At 44.1% G+C, this 18,336-nt stretch overlaps 1 protein-coding gene across 8 annotated transcripts in view; it reads left to right on the top strand.

Moving 5' to 3' along the window:
* LOC139558677 (protein MTSS 1-like) overlaps window positions 1-18,336 on the top strand; it is a 49,080-nt gene that overhangs the window by 27,727 nt on the left and 3,017 nt on the right. The window contains exons 4-15 of one of the 8 annotated variants that reach the window (XM_071373977.1): window positions 4,469-4,553; window positions 5,404-5,495; window positions 6,055-6,129; window positions 7,206-7,217; window positions 9,797-9,954; window positions 10,543-10,650; window positions 10,874-10,971; window positions 11,529-11,739; window positions 14,802-14,930; window positions 15,312-15,563; window positions 15,878-16,036; window positions 18,169-18,325. In XM_071373977.1, the coding sequence (XP_071230078.1) occupies window positions 4,469-4,553; window positions 5,404-5,495; window positions 6,055-6,129; window positions 7,206-7,217; window positions 9,797-9,954; window positions 10,543-10,650; window positions 10,874-10,971; window positions 11,529-11,739; window positions 14,802-14,930; window positions 15,312-15,563; window positions 15,878-16,036; window positions 18,169-18,325 (1,536 nt within the window). Of the gene's footprint in view, window positions 1-4,468; window positions 4,554-5,403; window positions 5,496-6,054; window positions 6,130-7,205; window positions 7,218-9,796; window positions 9,955-10,542; window positions 10,651-10,873; window positions 10,972-11,528; window positions 11,740-14,801; window positions 14,931-15,311; window positions 15,564-15,877; window positions 16,037-18,165; window positions 18,326-18,336 lie in introns of all 8 variants that reach the window. The other 7 variants (XM_071373975.1, XM_071373979.1, XM_071373978.1 and 4 more) reach the window with 7 other exon arrangements.

The raw sequence follows: 18,336 nt of genomic DNA, 5'->3' as shown, positions 1-18,336 counted from the left end.
AAGTAGTGCACTATATAGAAAATAGGGTGCCATTTCACACAAACGCTACCAGCTTCCATTGCTCTGTATATTTCAAGCACTCTGAGAGCCTATGCTGTAGCTAGCTATGTAGGTTCCTTTCTGGTTTGTAGTATATTGGAGTCATGCTTTCTGTAGGTCCCTTTCGAACTATTCTGGGCCGATTGTTCTGCAACTAGATCCAAACCCTTGTAGATATTTTATGACAAAGCTCATAAAAAAGCTTTGTGTTTTAAGTTTGTTGTTAGTGTCTGTCAATCAAGTTCATTAGCATTCAGTGAATCATTTGTCATCTACAAATGATACATCAGCATAGACAGTTACTAGTTGTCTTCAATAGGAATAGGCTATGTCTATATGTTTCTATTGAAATGCTCTGTCATACCACAACGACCAGACTGACAGATAGAGACATCAGAGGCAATCTTCCTCCTGCATCAAAGAGGAGGAGAGGAGAGAGGAGGAGAGAAGAGGTAACTCACAGAAGGTGGGAGAAGGGGAGATGGAAGGGGGAGGGGGGGTGAGAGAGGGTGAGAAAGAGGGAAGGTGTTGCTGCAATGCAGTGCTCACCATGCCACAGGGCCCCCATGTCACAGCTATTAATAAGGAGTGCTATTCCATACATCAGCTATTCAGGAGGGATCCTGGCAACCAGAGCCCCCGCGCCAACCAACCAGGTTATTTATAGATTTGGGGGTCAGGAGATTTTTCCGAGACTGGCAGTGTAGGGGCGGGACTTCACATACTAGGAGTAGGAGACAGTATGTGCGTGTGTGGTGGGGATGTGAGGAGATGGGGGGTGCGTGTGTGTGCCTGCATGCCCATGTGTGTGTGTGTGTTTTGTGTGCGTGGAGCAGGAAATATGTCCGGAATTTTCCAGAGGTCTTCTGGATTTCAATTAGATGTAAACACACCACCACCAAAGTACTGTACAATATAAACACTGCTCACTATGTAAGATGGTGAGCGAAGGACAGTGTTGAGATAGAGTTGAATTGTAATAACTGTGGCATAATGCATTAGGGAGGAGCTGGAGCTTTATTACAGATGAATGCCATTCAGCAGAGGAAGTCCGATACATTTGTTCTGTATGTAGAGAGCGATAAGGAGTGAGAGAGAGAGATTGAGAGAGATGTATGTTTACTGCCGCGGTCTCCATGGCAACCCTCAAGCATCCTGGGGTGGAAAAATTGTATTTTCCCCTTCGTAGCTGTCTGGCCTTTCGCTGGAGACCTGTCATATTGACAAGGCACTGAAGAGCTTACGTTAGGAAAAACATATCTTTTCTCTGCTTCTACAGAAATGCAGAGATTTGAATGGCAGTGGAGCGAGTGATAGGATAACATACAACTGTATTAATCCATCTGCAGCTAACTTCTGAGTTTGGCAGCATAAGCTCCTATTAGAGAAAAGCCTTACAGTTATAGATCTGGATGTCCAGTGGGTACTTGAAAATAAAGGACGACATGGACGATACATAATAGGACAGGGGTCATTATCCCCCTAACAGTTGTTGAACTGAAGGAGCACTTTACAGATGTAGGATCTTAATTTGAGCCAGTTTGCTACAGCAGGAAAATAATCCTGCAGCAACAGGAAATGTGAATTATTATGTGGATTATAATTCATGGACATTTTTATAGGCGTTGATCCATTTTTTCGTAAGGGAAAATCAAGTCTGAAATTTCAAAGTGGAAATTACAAACTTCAGAAGTGGTTTAAACCTCAAATACACTACATGTTTTAAAAGTTCTCCTGCAACAGGGGGATCAAATTAAGATCCTATCTTTACATAATACTGTAACTGTAACATCTGCTTCCAACTCACACCCTCAAACACGTAGATCCCCTGAACGCAGTTCACACCCTCAAACACGTAGATCCCCTGAATGCAGTTCACACTCTCAAACACCCAGATCCCCTTAATGCAGCTCACTCTCCAGATCCCAATCACCTGAATTCTAATCACCTGTTCACACACCTGTATGTCATTATCTCACACTTTAGTTCTGTTCTTTGCACCCCATCACTGTGAGGTATTGTTTGTTTTGTGACACATGTCTTTCGGAGCTCTGTTTTTCCCGTGATTTACTTCTCCCGTGTATGATAGTTTTTGCCTGCCTCACTAACAACGCCTTTTGCCTATTCCCTGCCTGTACTTTAGCCTATCGGATTTCCTGTTATCTACCTATTGCCTGATCTCCCGGACTACGTTACTAGCCTTTTCCCTGCCTGTACTGTTGCCCTTTTGGACCCCCTGTGTATGACCTTCTGCCTGCCCCTGGACCCAGCTACCTGCCTCCTCCTGTGGTCCTTTGCAATAAACACCTGCTGCGCCCTGCGCTTGAAACCAGCTCTCTGTCTCCCCTCGTGTTCATTACAGTAACACAATACCCCAACTCCCTTAAAACATGTAACTCCCCCATTCATTTTTAATAGCTTTACATGACCAATCTCGGCAGATGGAAATACCACACCATACAATAACATATGGAAATATCATACCATAGCACATTATTACAGTTCTGTTAATGCAATAGTAGATGGATGATGGAGTGGTCATGCAAACAGGGTGACGACAGTCAGACAACCAATACACAGAAACCTACTGAATGATAGATGAGGAAGATGTGGAAAGGAGCTTAGAATGTGAACCATGGCCACTAATGATTGTGAGCACCAATTCATGGTTGGATGAACTGACATGAATGGTATTTTAATAATTCATCGACTTAAACCCCAGCTATGGATATTGAAATATATCACGGTACTTCCTAGGCGATCAGTGACAGTCCGATGAAATGGATTTCGAGTATGAAATGGATTTGGTTTGAGAAACATCATAAGAGCATGTACTGAATTGGGTAAAATACTGTTGAAAAACTAATTTCTTTTACAGTAATGACTAAATGCACAAGCTCTTTTCTGCATTGCCCACGGTTTGAAATGATGTCCATCAGCAAGTGCAGCAATACAATACAGAACTCAATAAATTAGCTACAGTGTATCTGGCCGTTCCATTGTCCACTGCACCATTGAATCACACACCCACTTGTTATAATGGGATGTTTTTGAAGAACTTCCTCCTCCCATAGAGCAGCCTGGGTAAGTCCTGAAGTCTGTGGAACAATAACCCAGGAGGGAGTCTCTGTCTGGGGGAGAGAGTGGCCATCTGTCCCATGGTGCCTGTATAGCTATTAGCTACTACTAGTCTGCTACTGTTGAGTCCTAGTCAGTCAGTACAGGGGGGTCGGGAAGAGTTATTATTTTTTTTACTGTCACGGGAAACCAGAGGGGCTTTGTGGAAGATGACATTACTTTTTCTTCCGGCGAGGAATTTTTCAACACTTCACACCCTCCTCCTCTACTCGCTCCTTTTTATCCGGAGAGGTGAGGTCACAGGCTTTGTTTGCTTTTCACAAAAAACACGAACGGTCACACTTAAGTGATTAGGGCTCTGTGTGTGTGTCAGTGAGTGACGCAATAAACAGTGTCCTACCTCTTCCCCCAGCAAGCTCCTCCTGATAGTCCTAGACTTAGACAGACCAGGCCAAATGGGACGGGTGTGTTAAAAGCAGTAGCATTTTGAGAAACCACCATGTTAGCTAAGTGATGTGCTCTGCCTGTCTTTTGACCCCTGTCAAAAGGACCTCTGTTGCTTCAGCCCTCCACTGTGAAACAACTATCCTGTTCATTTGCATATAAGGACACTATGAGTCATAGATGTTGTCCTCAGGGACACCGCATATGAGATACTTGTAGTATTTTGCTTACTGCGGTTTTCACTGTTGCGCTCTTACTTCTCTCGCCATCTTTGTGTAATACATGTATCACTAGCCACTTTAAACTATGCCACTTTTATGTTTACATACCCTACATTACTCATCTCATATGTATATACTGTACTCGATACCATCTACTGCATCTTGCCTATGCCGTTCTGTACCATCACTCATTCATATATCTTTATGTACATATTCTTTATCCCTTTACACTTGTGTGTATACGGTAGTAGTTGTGGAATTGTTAGGTTAGATTACTCGTTGGTTACTACTGCATTGTCGGTACTAGAAGCACAAGCATTTCGCTACACTCGCATTAACATCTGCTAACCATGTGTATGTGACAAATACAATTTGATTTGATTTGATCAGTTCTTTGAAACTGTAACACAAAGCGATTGACAATGGAATCGGCTGTAAATATTCATATTATCACTGACTAGGCTTGAAATAAATGGTGATATCATCGTTTAATATGAAAGCACTTCTACGAATCCTCAGAATGTTTGTGATTTTGCTCATGGATACATTTGTGAACCTGTTCAATAACGACAACAACCTTCAATCATTTGTCTAGGGAATAGCAAATCGTTCTGAAACATAACGTGAGATGAGATCCCTCTTCAACAGTCTCTGTCTAACAGCTCGTGTTGTTGGTCTGGTTTCAGGTGGCACCAGAGACATCGGTTCAGCCCTCACCAGGATGTGTATGAGGCACCGGAGCATCGAGGCCAAGCTCAGGCAGTTCTCCATGTGAGTCGCCGTCATCTCCGCCTCTCCATTCTGCCTTTTCAATTCAATTCAATTCAATTCAAGGGGCTTTATTGGCATGGGAAACATGTGTTAACATTGCCAAAGCAAGTGAGGTAGATAATATACAAAAGTGAAATAAACAATAAAAATTAACAGTAAACATTACACATACAGAAGTTTCAAAGCAATAAAGACATTACAAATGTCATATTATATATATACAGTGTTGTAGCAATGTATAAATGGTTAAAGCACACAAGTTAAAATAAATAAACATAAATATGGGTTGTATTTACAGTGGTGTTTGTTCTTCACTGGTTGCCCTTTTCTTGTGGCAACAGGTCACAAATCTTGCTGCTGTGATGGCACACTGTGGAATTTCACCCAGTAGATATGGGAGTTTATCAAAATTGGATTTGTTTTCGAATTCTTTGTGGATCTGTGTGATCTGAGGGAAATATGTGTCTCTAATATGGTCATACATTGGGCAGGAGGTTAGGAAGTGCAGCTCAGTTTCCACCTCATTTTGTGGGCAGTGAGCACATAGCCTGTCTTCTCTTGAGAGCCATGTCTGCCTACGGCGGCCTTTCTCAATAGCAAGGCTATGCTCACTGAGTCTGTTCTCTCTCTATTCCATCCTTCTATCTGTCTGAATGCGCCCATTAGCTCATATTGTGCAGAGAGTGAAATAAGATAAGCAGAGTGAAATGAGGAGATTAAATTGCCTACAGTGTCTACACACACCACACGTCTAGAGGAACACAACCCCAAAAATGTATTGTGTACATTATCTCTGCTACAGATCGTTATTCTCCACTCTGTTTGATTTGAGTTGTAATCCCCACCCAAGGGTTTTCATCGACTGCTTGATTAACCCTCTGCAAGACCAGATGGAGGAGTGGAAGAGAGTGGCCAACACGCTGGACAAGGACCATGCCAAAGGTAGGGGCTACACACACAGACACACACACACACACACACACACACAGTAAACTACCTCTACCACAAACACTTTCTCAAACCTCTCCACACTACACTCTACTCCTTCACCCCATTATTGCCTGCAGTCGTACAGTATAATTTGCATACACTCATCACCTCCATCTACTGCAGTAGCACTCTGGTTAGCTAGATATCGCACTTCATACTCCCTTGTGTTTAAAGGAATTACTTTACTTAGTCTGTAGTTCAACAGTGCTTTTATGTGCTTCGGCTAACCACTTCAAACCCAATCCCCCTCTCCGCTCAATAATACCCAACATGGGAGTTCAGTTCTCCCCCGTAGAGAAAAAAAGAGCAGTCCCCCGTTGCAGGGTTTGATTCCAGCCACCACTTATCATACTGATGTTACGACGGGAAGCGAGTCCCTCAGAACAAAGATCAATGAGATGTTATTCCTTTTTAGGAGTCGCCCTCGTTTCGGTTGTTCGCCGCACTTCAAAGCACTGACAATGGCAATGTGTGACACGTTGTGTCCACTGTGTTTCCCTTCCTTCCGCAGAGTACAAGAAAGCCCGTCAGGAGATCAAAAAGAAATCCTCCGACACTCTCAAGCTGCAGAAGAAGGCAAAGAAAGGTAGGGTGACTGAGGATGCCTGGTGTCTGGTTTGGACTGCTTACGGTGACTCTGAGGATGCCTGGTGTCTGGTTTGGACTGCTTATGGTGACTCTGAGGATGCCTGGTGTCTGGTTTGGACTGCTTATGGTGACTCTGAGGATGCCTGGTGTCTGGTTTGGACTGCTTATGGTGACTCTGAGGATGCCTGGTGTCTGGTTTAGACTGCTTATGGTGACTCTGAGGATGCCTGGTGTCTGGTTTGGACTGCTTATGGTGACTCTGAGGATGCCTGGTGTCTGGTTTGGACTGCTTATGGTGACTCTGAGGATGCCTGGTGTCTGGTTTGGACTGCTTATGGTGATGCTGAGGATGCCTGGTGTCTGGTTTGGACTGCTTATGGTGACTCTGAGGATGCCTGGTGTCTGGTTTGGACTGCTTATGGTGACTCTGAGGATGCCTGGTGTCTGGTTTGGACTGCTTATGGTGACTCTGAGGATGCCTGGTGTCTGGTTTGGACTGCTTATGGTGACTCTGAGGATGCCTGGTGTCTGGTTTGGACTGCTTATGGTGACTCTGAGGATGCCTGGTGTCTGGTTTGGACTGCTTATGGTGATGCTGAGGATGCCTGGTGTCTGGTTTGGACTGCTTATGACTGGAACCAGGCTCTCTGTGACTTTGACTTTGAAGGTAAATCCGATTTGGTGGTGGCGGGAAGAGACAAAAGTGTTGATACTGAATTCTACCAAGACACATCTCATACTGTCCCAGGTGACAGGGCAAAGGGTCGGAATAGTTATGGGATGAGAGGCAGAAGAGACAGTTATTTTGGGGAAGTTATCTGTCTGGATTTAAGGAGGGACTATATTGTGCAAATAACAATCCATTGGATTTTATTACAGACTTTATATCTTTACGATTTTGGGCCAAAGTCTAATATATTCTGCAATGCATAAGTTAATAAGGATATGTGACAATTCTGCAACCTGTAGCTATTCAAGAACAGGTCTCCTTTTCCTGGGTCTAAACTGACTGAGATTTTTCCTTTCTACTCCAACTGCCATTGTTGCATCCGATCACGCCCCTGTTCTTTCCAGCTGACGTGTTCGGTAAGTCGCTGCCCCCTGTAGCTCCCTTTGTGTCACGGTTCTCTGTTGACCTGTTGACTGCCGTTGACCTTTCCCACCTGTGTGTGGTCTCGTCCCCATCCCCTGTCACATTGTCTACTGGTCTGTTTCATATTGTCACATTCATAGGTCACATTCCTCACTCAAGGGTTAAAAATCTCCTGAATGCCCAAAATAGTTCCTCGTCCCTGCTTCTCTTCTTCTTCCGGTCTCCCCTGAGGTCCCCTCCCCCCACCCACTACCCTCACTGTGTCATGAGTTTGGTCTGCTTCCAAATATACCTCACTGACTCCCTTTGGATTTTCGCTGCAGCTTAATTTTGTATCATCAGGGGAGATCAGGACTGGGGCAGCATCACTAAATAATTGTGGAATTCATTATCTGTCTGGCTCCAATATACAGGTAACTGCCAAAATAAAGGAAACACCAACATAGTGTCTTAATAGGGCGTTGAGCCACCACAAGCCTCCTGAACAGCTTCAATGCACATTGGCAAAGATTCTACAAGTGTCTGGAACTCTATTGGAGGGATGTGACACCGTTCTTTCATGAGAAATTCCATCATTTGGGGTTTTGTTGATGGTAGTGGAAAAACTGTCTAAGGCGCAGCTCCAGAATATTGCATAAGTGTTCAATTGGGTTGAGATCTGGTGACTGACACACACACACACACACACACACACACACACACACACACACACACACACACACACACACACACACACACACACACACACACACACACACACACACACACACACACACACACACACACACACACACACACACATTCTCAAAACTGTCCTTCGCTCACCATCTTACATAGTGAGCAGTGTTTATATTCTACAGTACTTTGGTAGTGGTGTGTTTACATCTAATTGAAATGCAGAAGACCTTTGGAAAATTCCGGACATATTTCCTGCTGCACACCGACACACACACACCGACACACACACACCGACACACACACACACACACACACACACACACACACACACACACACACACACACACACACACACACACACACACACACACACACACACACACACACACACACACACACACACACACACACACACCTACCTTATGCTCCTTTGAGACCTCTCTTTCAAAGTCTCTGAGATCTCTTCTTCTAGCCATGGTAGCCAAAATAATGGTGTGATAGAATGCTAAAACATTATGAATGGTACTCCCTGACATGCATTCACCATACACATGAAAAACGAGACATCTGCCTCATGAACCAGTCTGTTTTAGTTGCATAAAATGCCTGTTATGATTGTATACAAGACCATATTATCCTGACCGTCAAAATAGTTTGATTTCCACCTTCAAACTCACCCGTAAGACAAAACCAACAGGACCGAGAACTGACCCCTGAGGAACCTCAAATGTGGTCAGAGCACTCTGGTCCAATAGTCTCCCTAGCCTATTATATAGTGCAGGAAAACTCCCCCAGTGCATTCCTATGAGTGTAATGAGAGCAATGGAGAGCATCAACATGCCGAATGTGATCCAAATGTTGGTTCTATGCCCCTTTAAGGAATTCCGTTGCAGTGCTTTCCCTGGAAAATAAGAAGGACCTCCATCCATCTAGCCTTAACCACATAAATAGTACTGGCTCTTCTGAGAAATGTAAAACTTTAATTGCATGTTTACGTCCCTAAAACCTACAGAGGAGATTACTGAACGTTTCTCTACCAGATCAGACAACAGTTGTATTCTTTTAGCACACCATGATACTTAATCTACTTTGATTGTGCGTTGTACATTAGTTAATAGACCAATAAGAAAGAGAGTTCCAACACTTTTTTTATTCATTGATATGACTCATCTAGATTTTAGAATGTTAGTAAAACCAAAGACAGTTTTGATACAAGTGGTTGATTTTGAGAGGGTAAAATGCCCAAACCCAGAACAATGCACTGTTTTGCGATTACATAAGTGCACTTCAATGGGGGGGGGTGGCAATATCCTGCTTTAACTCCGTGTACCTTGCCTAGGGCTGTGGTTCTTCACTGTGTTCCTGAATGCTGAGCTTGTGTAATATTGTGAGGGTGTGACCCTGATGTAAACACCAACCGGTTCCACAGCATGATTTGATTGGTGCTTGAGATAGCACTGTGAGGATTGTGCTCATAGATATAAATTAGTGATCAAAAGATTAAGCGTGAAGTAGTACAAGGGATTGGTTGGAATTGGAATTACAAAGATGGTTGGGACTGTGGTGATGGTTATATCTATATAACTATATATCTAAGGATGATGGTGACAACTGAAAACCACAACAATTCAATTAAAACATATCTTTAAGAGACATTGGTGACTTTTCGTCCTGTTTTCACCTCAGAATTCTTTCGGTCATAAACATCTGGCTTGAGACTGAAAATAGTTTATGTTGCTGTGTACTCAGATAGACCTTGTCTTAACCCTAAATTAGGATCAAACTAACAAAGGTGGTGTGTGTGTGTGTGTGTGTGTGTGTGTGTGTGTGTGTGTGTGTGTGTGTGTGTGTGTGTGTGTGTGTGTGTGTGTGTGTGTGTGTGTGTGTGCCGCAGGCCGGGGGGACATCCAGCCCCAGCTGGACAATGCCATGCAGGACATCAGTGATAAGTACCTGCTTCTGGAGGAGACAGAGAAGCAGGCGGTCAGGAAGGCCCTGGTGGAGGAGAGGAGCCGCTTCTGCACCTTCGTCTCCATGCTGAGGCCCGTTGTGGTGAGTCCACACCAACAGCCTGTGTTGTCAAACACAGGTCATTTGTTAGGGTTTGCTGGGCCGAAGAAAATATGTAGAAATTAATTAGAATCTGCGAACACAATTGTTTCAACACATTCTAACCAATCATGTTGTTCTAACAAATGAGTTCCAACCAATAGCGTCTTTGTTATGGGTGTTAATATACAGTGCACTTCGAGGGTCCAAACAACCATCTCATCCTTTTAAAGTGAACTATTTGGATTTTTTTTTAATGAAGGTGTATGTGTACCCAAGTGTTGCATTTGTTAGTAAATGTTTATTCTGTAAGTATACACAATCTGCGCTAGTCCATGCTGGTCAGTTTACTGCTCCTCTGCACCTGTGAACGTGATTAATGTAATCTATTCTAAGTTGTTCTATTGCCATTGAATATTGCTCTCCAAAGAGATTCAGAAAAATCCCATTAGAGGGATGACCTGCTTCAATTCACTGAAGTCTAAAAGTAGAACTATTGAGTCGATGGAGAACAAGCTTAAATTTGAAGTGTATACCACAATTATAAGTTAGCACAAGCCCTTACACCAACCCGCCTTTCTTGTTCATCAGGAAGAGGAGATGTCCATGTTGGGGGAGATCACTCACCTGCAGACCCTCACTGACGACCTGAAGGCTCTGACCATGGACCCGCACAAGCTGCCCCCCGCCAGCGAGCAGGTCAGTGATTTGGTCCGCACCCTCAGGACAGGGCTAATAGTCCTCTTTTTGCATGTTACACTCGTGTTCTGGATAACTGTAAGTGTCTCTGTGTTACTGATTCACATGATTGGAGGTACAATGGTAAATACATCTATTTCCCTCTAGAAATAGGGCTGCCAATTGCTTTTTTTACAAGATGTTTGGTTTATAAATTGTCTTGTTGTGACGTTCTTCCTCCCAGGTCATTCTGGACCTGAAGGGATCTGAGAGCAGCTGGTCCTACCATACCCCTCCTTCCTCCCCCAGCACCATAGCATCCAGGAAGTCCAGCATGTGCAGGTTAGTGAGCATGCCCAATAATCACCACTACACCAAAAACCTCTCAGCTGATAGTAGTGACTGGGAGTGACGCATCAGCCTAGCATCAGTCCTCCTCCGTCATCTGATGGATTGGAGCTGGAACTGCAGCTTTGGCATTATTGCCATAATTGGGATGTTTACAAATGTGAGGCCGCAGTGGCCTCTCCGAAATGAACGAGTTAACTGTCTCAATGATTTCCGAGGAGGCCTGTTGTGTGAGGTACTAGGGCCAGAGAGACCATCCAATTTGTTTTCCAGGCAAGCTTGTTAGCAACCTCTGCTTGTGGCTGGCGCTGTAACATATTCAAACTGTAGCTGTTTGCAATGTGCCTAGTAACAGTCTTTCAGTAGAAAACCATTGGCTCTCCTGGAAGGTTGGATACATTTTAGCTGGTTTGTAAACCCATAAAAAAACGGAAAGCCGTAAATATTGTTTTGAATCAATATTTATCTATTTACTTAGTTAAGACAGTTGAGAACCAGTTACCAATATCCGTAGTAACCAAATGACTGTATTCTCTCCTCATCTCTCGCAGTAGTCTGAACAGCGTCAACAGCAGCGACTCTCGCTCCAGCGGCTCTCACTGCCACTCCCCCACCTCCCACTACCGCTACCGGAGCTCCGCCCTCCCTCAGCAAGGGCCCGCCCGCCTCTCCAGTGTCTCCTCCCATGACTCTGGCTTCATCTCCCAGGATGCCTACCAGTCCAAGTCTCCCTCGCCCATGCCCTCTGACACCAACCCACAGGTACTACAGAGAGACGAGCCTGAGAACAGGAACTTGTAGTGACAAAATTTATGGCTCTGGTCATATTCAAATCAAATCAAATTGTATTTGTCTGCAGGTGTAGAACGTACCGTGAAATGCTTACTTACAAGCCCTTAACCAACAATGCAGTTCAAGAAATAGAGTAAAGAAAATATTTACAATATATATTTTTTTAAGTAACACAATAAAATAACAATAACAAGGCTATATACAGGGGGTACCGGTACCGAGTCAATGTGCGGGGGTACAGGTTAGTCGAGGTAATTTGTACATGTAGGTAGGGGTAAAGTGACCATGCATAGATAATAAACAGCGAGTAGCAGTAGTGTAAAAACAAAGGGGGGGGTGTCAATGTAAATAGTCCGGGTGGCCATTTGATTAATTGTTCAGTAGTCTTATGGCTTGGGGGTAGAAGCTGTTAAGGAGCCTTTTGGACCTAGACTTGACACTCCGGTACCGTTTGCCGTGCGATAGCAGAGAGAACAGTCTATGACTTTGGTGACTAGTGTCTTTGACAATTTTTTGGGCCTTCATCTGACATCGCCTAGAATATAGGTCCTGGATGTCAGGAAGCTTAACCCCAGTGATGTACTCGGCCGTACGCACTACCCTCTGTAGAACCTTGCGGTCGGATGCCGAGCAGTTGCCATACCAAGCGGTGACGCAACCGGTCAGGAGGCTCTCGATGGTGCAGCTGTAGAACATTTTGAGGATCTGGGGACCCATGCCAAATCTTTTCAGTCTCCTGAGGGGGAATAGGTGTTGTCGTGCCCTCTTCACGACTTTCTTGGTGTGTTTGGACCATGATAGTTTGTTGGTGAGGTGGACACCAAGGAACTTGAAACTCTCGACCCATTCCACTTCAGCCCCGTCGATGTGAATGGGGGTGGGTTCGGCCCTCCTTTTGGTGTTATGACTGCTTTATCTACACCCCTCAAACAGACATATTACAGAAACCCTAAACACACTCTGAAGAAGTAACATATGAACTAAAACATATGCACAAAACACACACACGGTAACAGAGACATTGTATTCCAATCGACACTTCACTCTCTCCACCTGGGCTTTGTTACTGGTCAGAAAGAATCCTCCCAGGTTGCTAGGTAACGGGGATCATTAGAGACAGCAGTGGTGGCGTCGCTGTGGGAGACTGTGCAGATAGATCTCGATGAGTCATCCTCAGTCACACCCCCATTACATTACATTAGACCAGTAGAGCCACAGGGGTGAGCAGCTGGGAGCTAGCCCAACAGACAGCTGGGTCTGATTGATTGCACACACACACACACACACACACACACACACACACACACACACACACACACACACACACACACACACACACACACACACACACACACACACACACACACACACACACACACACACCATGTGTGTTTAGTCACTGTACATAGATCATGTAAAGGCCTTATGTACTGTATACATGTATGACTACAGTGTTGCTTGAATACAAGGTAAGGCTTGTGTGGTCTCAGGTGACTGGAGATATGCCTGCTTTGTAGCTGCTCAACTCAAACAATGCCCTATGTAGTTCTAATTACCATTCAAATGCTGTGCTAATGTGGAAGGCTTTTAATGGCTGAAAAGCACAGTTGTTGTTTTAAGTGACAGTTTTAACAGTGGCCAAGTCGAATACTGTGGCTATTTAATTATAATGTAGACCTACCAGAGTGGCCTACCATCAAAAACAATGGAAAAAATGCATCCCATAACATTTTAACATGGAAATAGCTGTTCTATCATTCATCCTACAGTAGCAGCCAATGTGTGGTGTTCAGTGTAGGCCTACATTCCATGAGACTTTTGAAAAAAATCATGCAGGGCTTGACATTAACCTGTTTATCCAATTGCCCTTCAGACAAGGTGACTGAAAATGTTGTTGTATTTGATGCAAGATACCACTTTACAAAAAAATGCATTATTATTTCCATACCATTATTACAGAAAATCAGACAAATTACGCTACCCTTTGCCTATTGGCTACTTAGTTTATTCAAGCCTGTCTCAAAATACAACACTGCCCCTTTAAGACAAATAGAAGCTCTTTACCTGACTTGCTTTTCAAAGTTGTCTAGAAATGTACATGTTTTGTGTGCTTGTAAGACGCAATCACTCCCCTATTGCTGACTACAAATGATATATAACTGGGCTAATAACTCACTAACTAGCAAGGATATGAACAAAATGTGCACGTGGCTACATGCAGCTCTCGCTTTGATCTTAAAACAAGCGCATCTACTCACGACCGCTCATGCTGTAAACACAGTCCGGTTCAAAGTGAATGGCACAGATCCGTATACAGTTTAAGTCAGAAGTTTACATACACCTTAGCCAAATACATTTAAACTCAGTTTTTCACAATTCTTGACATTTAATCCTAGTAAAAATTCTCTGTCTTAGGTCAGTTAGGATCACCACTTTATTTTAAGAATGTGAAATGTCAGAATAATAGTAGAGAGAATTATTTATTTCAGCTTTTATTTCTTTCTTCACATTCCCAGTGGGTCAGAAGTTTACATACACTCAATTAGTATTTGGTAGCATTGCCTTGAAATTGTTTAACTTGGGTCAAACGTTTCGGGTAGCCTTCCACAAGCTTCCCACAATAAGTTGGATGAATTTTGTGCATTAGTCCTGGGGAAGCTGTGCGGCAGTCTCGGCACTACTGTGCTCAGCTTGGAGGGAACATTGCTAAGCACCTATGACTATGCAATGGATTTTATTAATAATAGTAATCTCTGCATCTGCTTACTGCTAGCTGTTTAGTGTGTAACAAGTCACACTTATATGCATAACTTTCATGCTTTGCTGTAGTGCTTATAGTTTTTATATGATACAGTATGTGTTTTCCTTCTTATCGAGGTTGCAAATCCATAACGTTTTTCTTCTGTTCTTTTTTTCTCTGTCCTTCCTTACCGTCTCTTCGTGGCTGCTCTGTTTTGAACTGCTTCTTTATATATTTGTGTGTGTGTGTGTGTGTGTGTCCCTCTCTGTCCTGCTGCACGGCTTTGCTGTAGACCTCTGGCTCTTCATCCTCGGCCGTCTCCGAGACTTGCCAGCCTGTCAGTGAGGGCAGCTGCTCCTCCTCCTCCTCCTCCTCACCTGCCTCCTCTAAGGAGACCTGCTCCAGCACTAGGGTGGAACAGGTGAACACACACACGCTTAGACACTCAGATACGTACATACTCCCCTAAACATGAGCAGTATTATTAAGTACACTGTTTTGCTGGTTGATCAAACCTCCCTCATTCCTGTCACATAGACAACAGGGTCATGTTCAGTCTGCCTTAAATACGGGAGCATTCTTAAGTTCAGGTAGTAGCCTACCTTCTCCGTTTCACTTTGGTTCAAAATGTGCCTACTGAACATGACACAGGTGTCTGCTACCATGATTTGATATTATAATTAGATTCCATCTGATTTCAGCCGTGTGCATTATTTTCACCTTATTGTTTCATTCCCAGCAGCCGCCCTTTTGAATTATCATTTCTCATTGTTGTGTCACTTTGTCCTCCACTCACATTCAGCTGTCAAACGGGCACGATCATCAACATCACGGGCCCTCCACTGCCCTCTATCTGTCAGGCGGGGGCATGCAGGAGGTCTACCCCGACCTCCCTCCATCCTCCCCTTCCACCCCCCTCGCCTCGCCCTCCTACTCTCCCACCTCCCCCGTGTGGGCATGGTCGAGACCAAGTTCTGCCCTCCTGGTGGACTACCCCCCCTATTGCGCCCTGGGGCCGGGCATGATCCCCTCCTCCAAGGTCCCCACCTGGAAGGTGCGTCCATTCTGTCATCAACCGCCTCCTCCTCTTCCTCCTTCTTTTTCTCCTCTTCCAGTCTCCCCTGTGGGTGATCAAACACTGATACACTTTTCAAATCACAGGGAGATTGCAAACACTCTGGTTACATTATGCTAGTATTTATATGTGGAGTCAGTCATACAGCATAAAGTCATATGTCATTCATAAAGGCATGAATGCTATACAATCAGTTTGTCCTTTTTCTTCAGTTTCCTGCTTAATGAACACAACAGAGCAGAGCTATTCTTTGTGGGCTTTGCTCAAGAGCTTTGTCTTTCTGTGTTGTGCAGGACTGGGCCAAGCCAGGGCCCTACGACCAGCCCATGGTGAACACCCTGAGGAGGACCAAGGAGAAGAGGGAGACTCCAAATCCCAGCAGCCCCCAGGCCACCACACCAGGGGACGAGCCACAGAGAGCCAAGGGGACCAATGCAGTCATAACAGCCAAGGTAAAATATACAAAGACATAGCTACACCCATAATTTCAGAAACGTGTGGATACTAATACCAATACCCCAAATGTAGAGATGTACAGTATATATGACCATGTTTCATTAGAATGCGATGTATGTGTTTATATTGTACGACAGACCTGGGCTCCATACATGTCAAATATTTATTTTATTTACTGTATACTATAGGAAAAACTCAATCAAGCACAGCTTAAGTTTAAAAAATATATTTACATAGTATTCACATAGAATTTAACCCAGGTCTATTGTACTGTTAAATGCAGTTGTCTGTATGGTGTGAAATATGCTTTTAGTATATACAGTGCATTCAGAAAGTTTTCAGACCCCTTGACTTTTTCCACATTTTGTTGTGTTACAGCCTTATTCTAAAATGGATTATATAGTTTTTCCCCCTCATCAATCTACACACAATACTCCATAATGACAAAGCAAAAACAGGTTTTTAGACATTTTTGCAAATGTATTAAAAATAAAACACAGATATATCACATTTGCATAAGTATTCAGACCCTTTACTCAGTACTTTGTTGAAGCACATTTGGCAGCGATTACAGCCTTGAGTCTTCTTAGGTATGAAGCTACAAGCTTGGCACACCTGTATTTGGGGAGTTGCTCCCATTCTAATCTACAAATCTTCTCAAGCTCTGTCAGGTTCGATGGGAAGAGTCGCTGCGCAGCTATTTTCAGGTCTCTCCGGAGATGTTTGATCGGGTTCAAGTCCAGGCTCTGGTTGGGCCACTCAAGGACATTCAGAGACTTGTCCCGAAGCCACACCTGCATCGTCTTGGCTGTGTGCTTAGTGTCATTGTCCTGTTGGAAGGTGAACCTTCGCCCCCAGTCTGAGGTCTTTAGCGTTCTGGAGCATGTTTTCATCAAGGATTTCTCTGTACTTTGCTCAGTTCATTTTCCCCTCAATCCTGACTAGTCTCCCAGTCCCTGCCGCTGTAAAACATCCCCACAGCATGATGCTGCCAACACCATGCTTCACCGTAGGGATGGTGCCAGGTTTCCTTCAGAGATGACGCTTGGCATTCGGGCCAAAGAGTTCAATCTTGGTTTCATCAGACCAGAGAATCTTGTTTCTCATGGTCTGAGAGTATTTAGGTGCCTTTTGGCAAACTCCAAGCAGGCTGTCATGTGCCTTTTACTGAGGAGTGGCTTATGTCTGGCCACTCTACCATGACGGCCTGATTGGTGGAGTGCTGCAGAGAGATGGTTGTCCTTCTGGAAGGTTCTCCCAGCTCCACAGAGGAACTCTGGAGCTCTGTCAGAGAGACCATCGGGTTCTTGGTCACCTCCCTGACCAAGGCCCTTTCCCCCGATTGCTCAGTTTGGCCGGGCGGCCAGCTCTAGGAAGAGTCTTGGTGGTTACAAACTTCTTCCATTTAAGAATGATGGAGGCCACCATGTTCTTGGGGACCTTCATTGCTGCAGACATTTTTTGGTACCCTTCCCCAGATCTGTGCCTCGACACAATCCTGTCTCGGTTTCTGCTCTGACATGCTCTAATAAGGCTGTAACGTAACAAAATGTGGATAAGTCAAGGGCTCTGAATACTTTCCGAATGCACTGTATATTGCTGTATGCTTGCTGTTATGTGAATTTATATAGGGTTGAATTCTGACATAAGATAAGTAGATTTAACATGGACTTAAGTCAATAAAACATGGACTTACTGTACATTTTTTATTTATTTTTTTACTTAATTAAGTCTATGTTATCTCCTGCAAAATACCATTGTCTACATATGTGAAAATGGCATATTTCTAAGTTTGAAGTTAAAAAGTTCTACCCGATGACATCATTAAAAGTTAGAACATTTGACACTATGAGATTTGCGGTGACGTGGGATCAAAAAACACTGTCCCTCTGGCTAGAAAATCATAGAGAAGCACTTTTTTAGTACCTTTCATCTTATCTTTTTAACCACAGATCATAGAAACACGCTGTTTTCAGACATGTAGACAGTGGTATGGTTTTGGAAATTATGAACATGAGGTTGAAAAGTGGCGGAATTGTCCTCTAAGGCAACTTATCGCAAGTCTGAATAGGGCCCATATTGCATAGGTATGTATAAGCTATATGTCTTAATGTATGTGTGTCAGCAGGAGGAGGCGGAGGCCCATGAGGAGCTGGCCCTGGCTCTGGCCCGCGGGTTGCAGCTGGATATCCAGCACTCCAGCAGGGACTCCCTGCAGTGCTCCAGTGGCTACAGCACCCAGAACACCACACCCTGCTGCTCTGAGGACACCATACCCTCACAAGGTACTGTAGTG

Source organism: Salvelinus alpinus, chromosome 29 (genome assembly GCF_045679555.1).
Source record: "Salvelinus alpinus chromosome 29, SLU_Salpinus.1, whole genome shotgun sequence".
In the NCBI taxonomy this organism is placed as follows: Eukaryota; Metazoa; Chordata; class Actinopteri; order Salmoniformes; family Salmonidae; genus Salvelinus; species Salvelinus alpinus.
The sequence above is the reverse complement of the archived record's forward strand: the minus strand, read 5'-3'. Positions and strand labels throughout refer to the sequence as shown.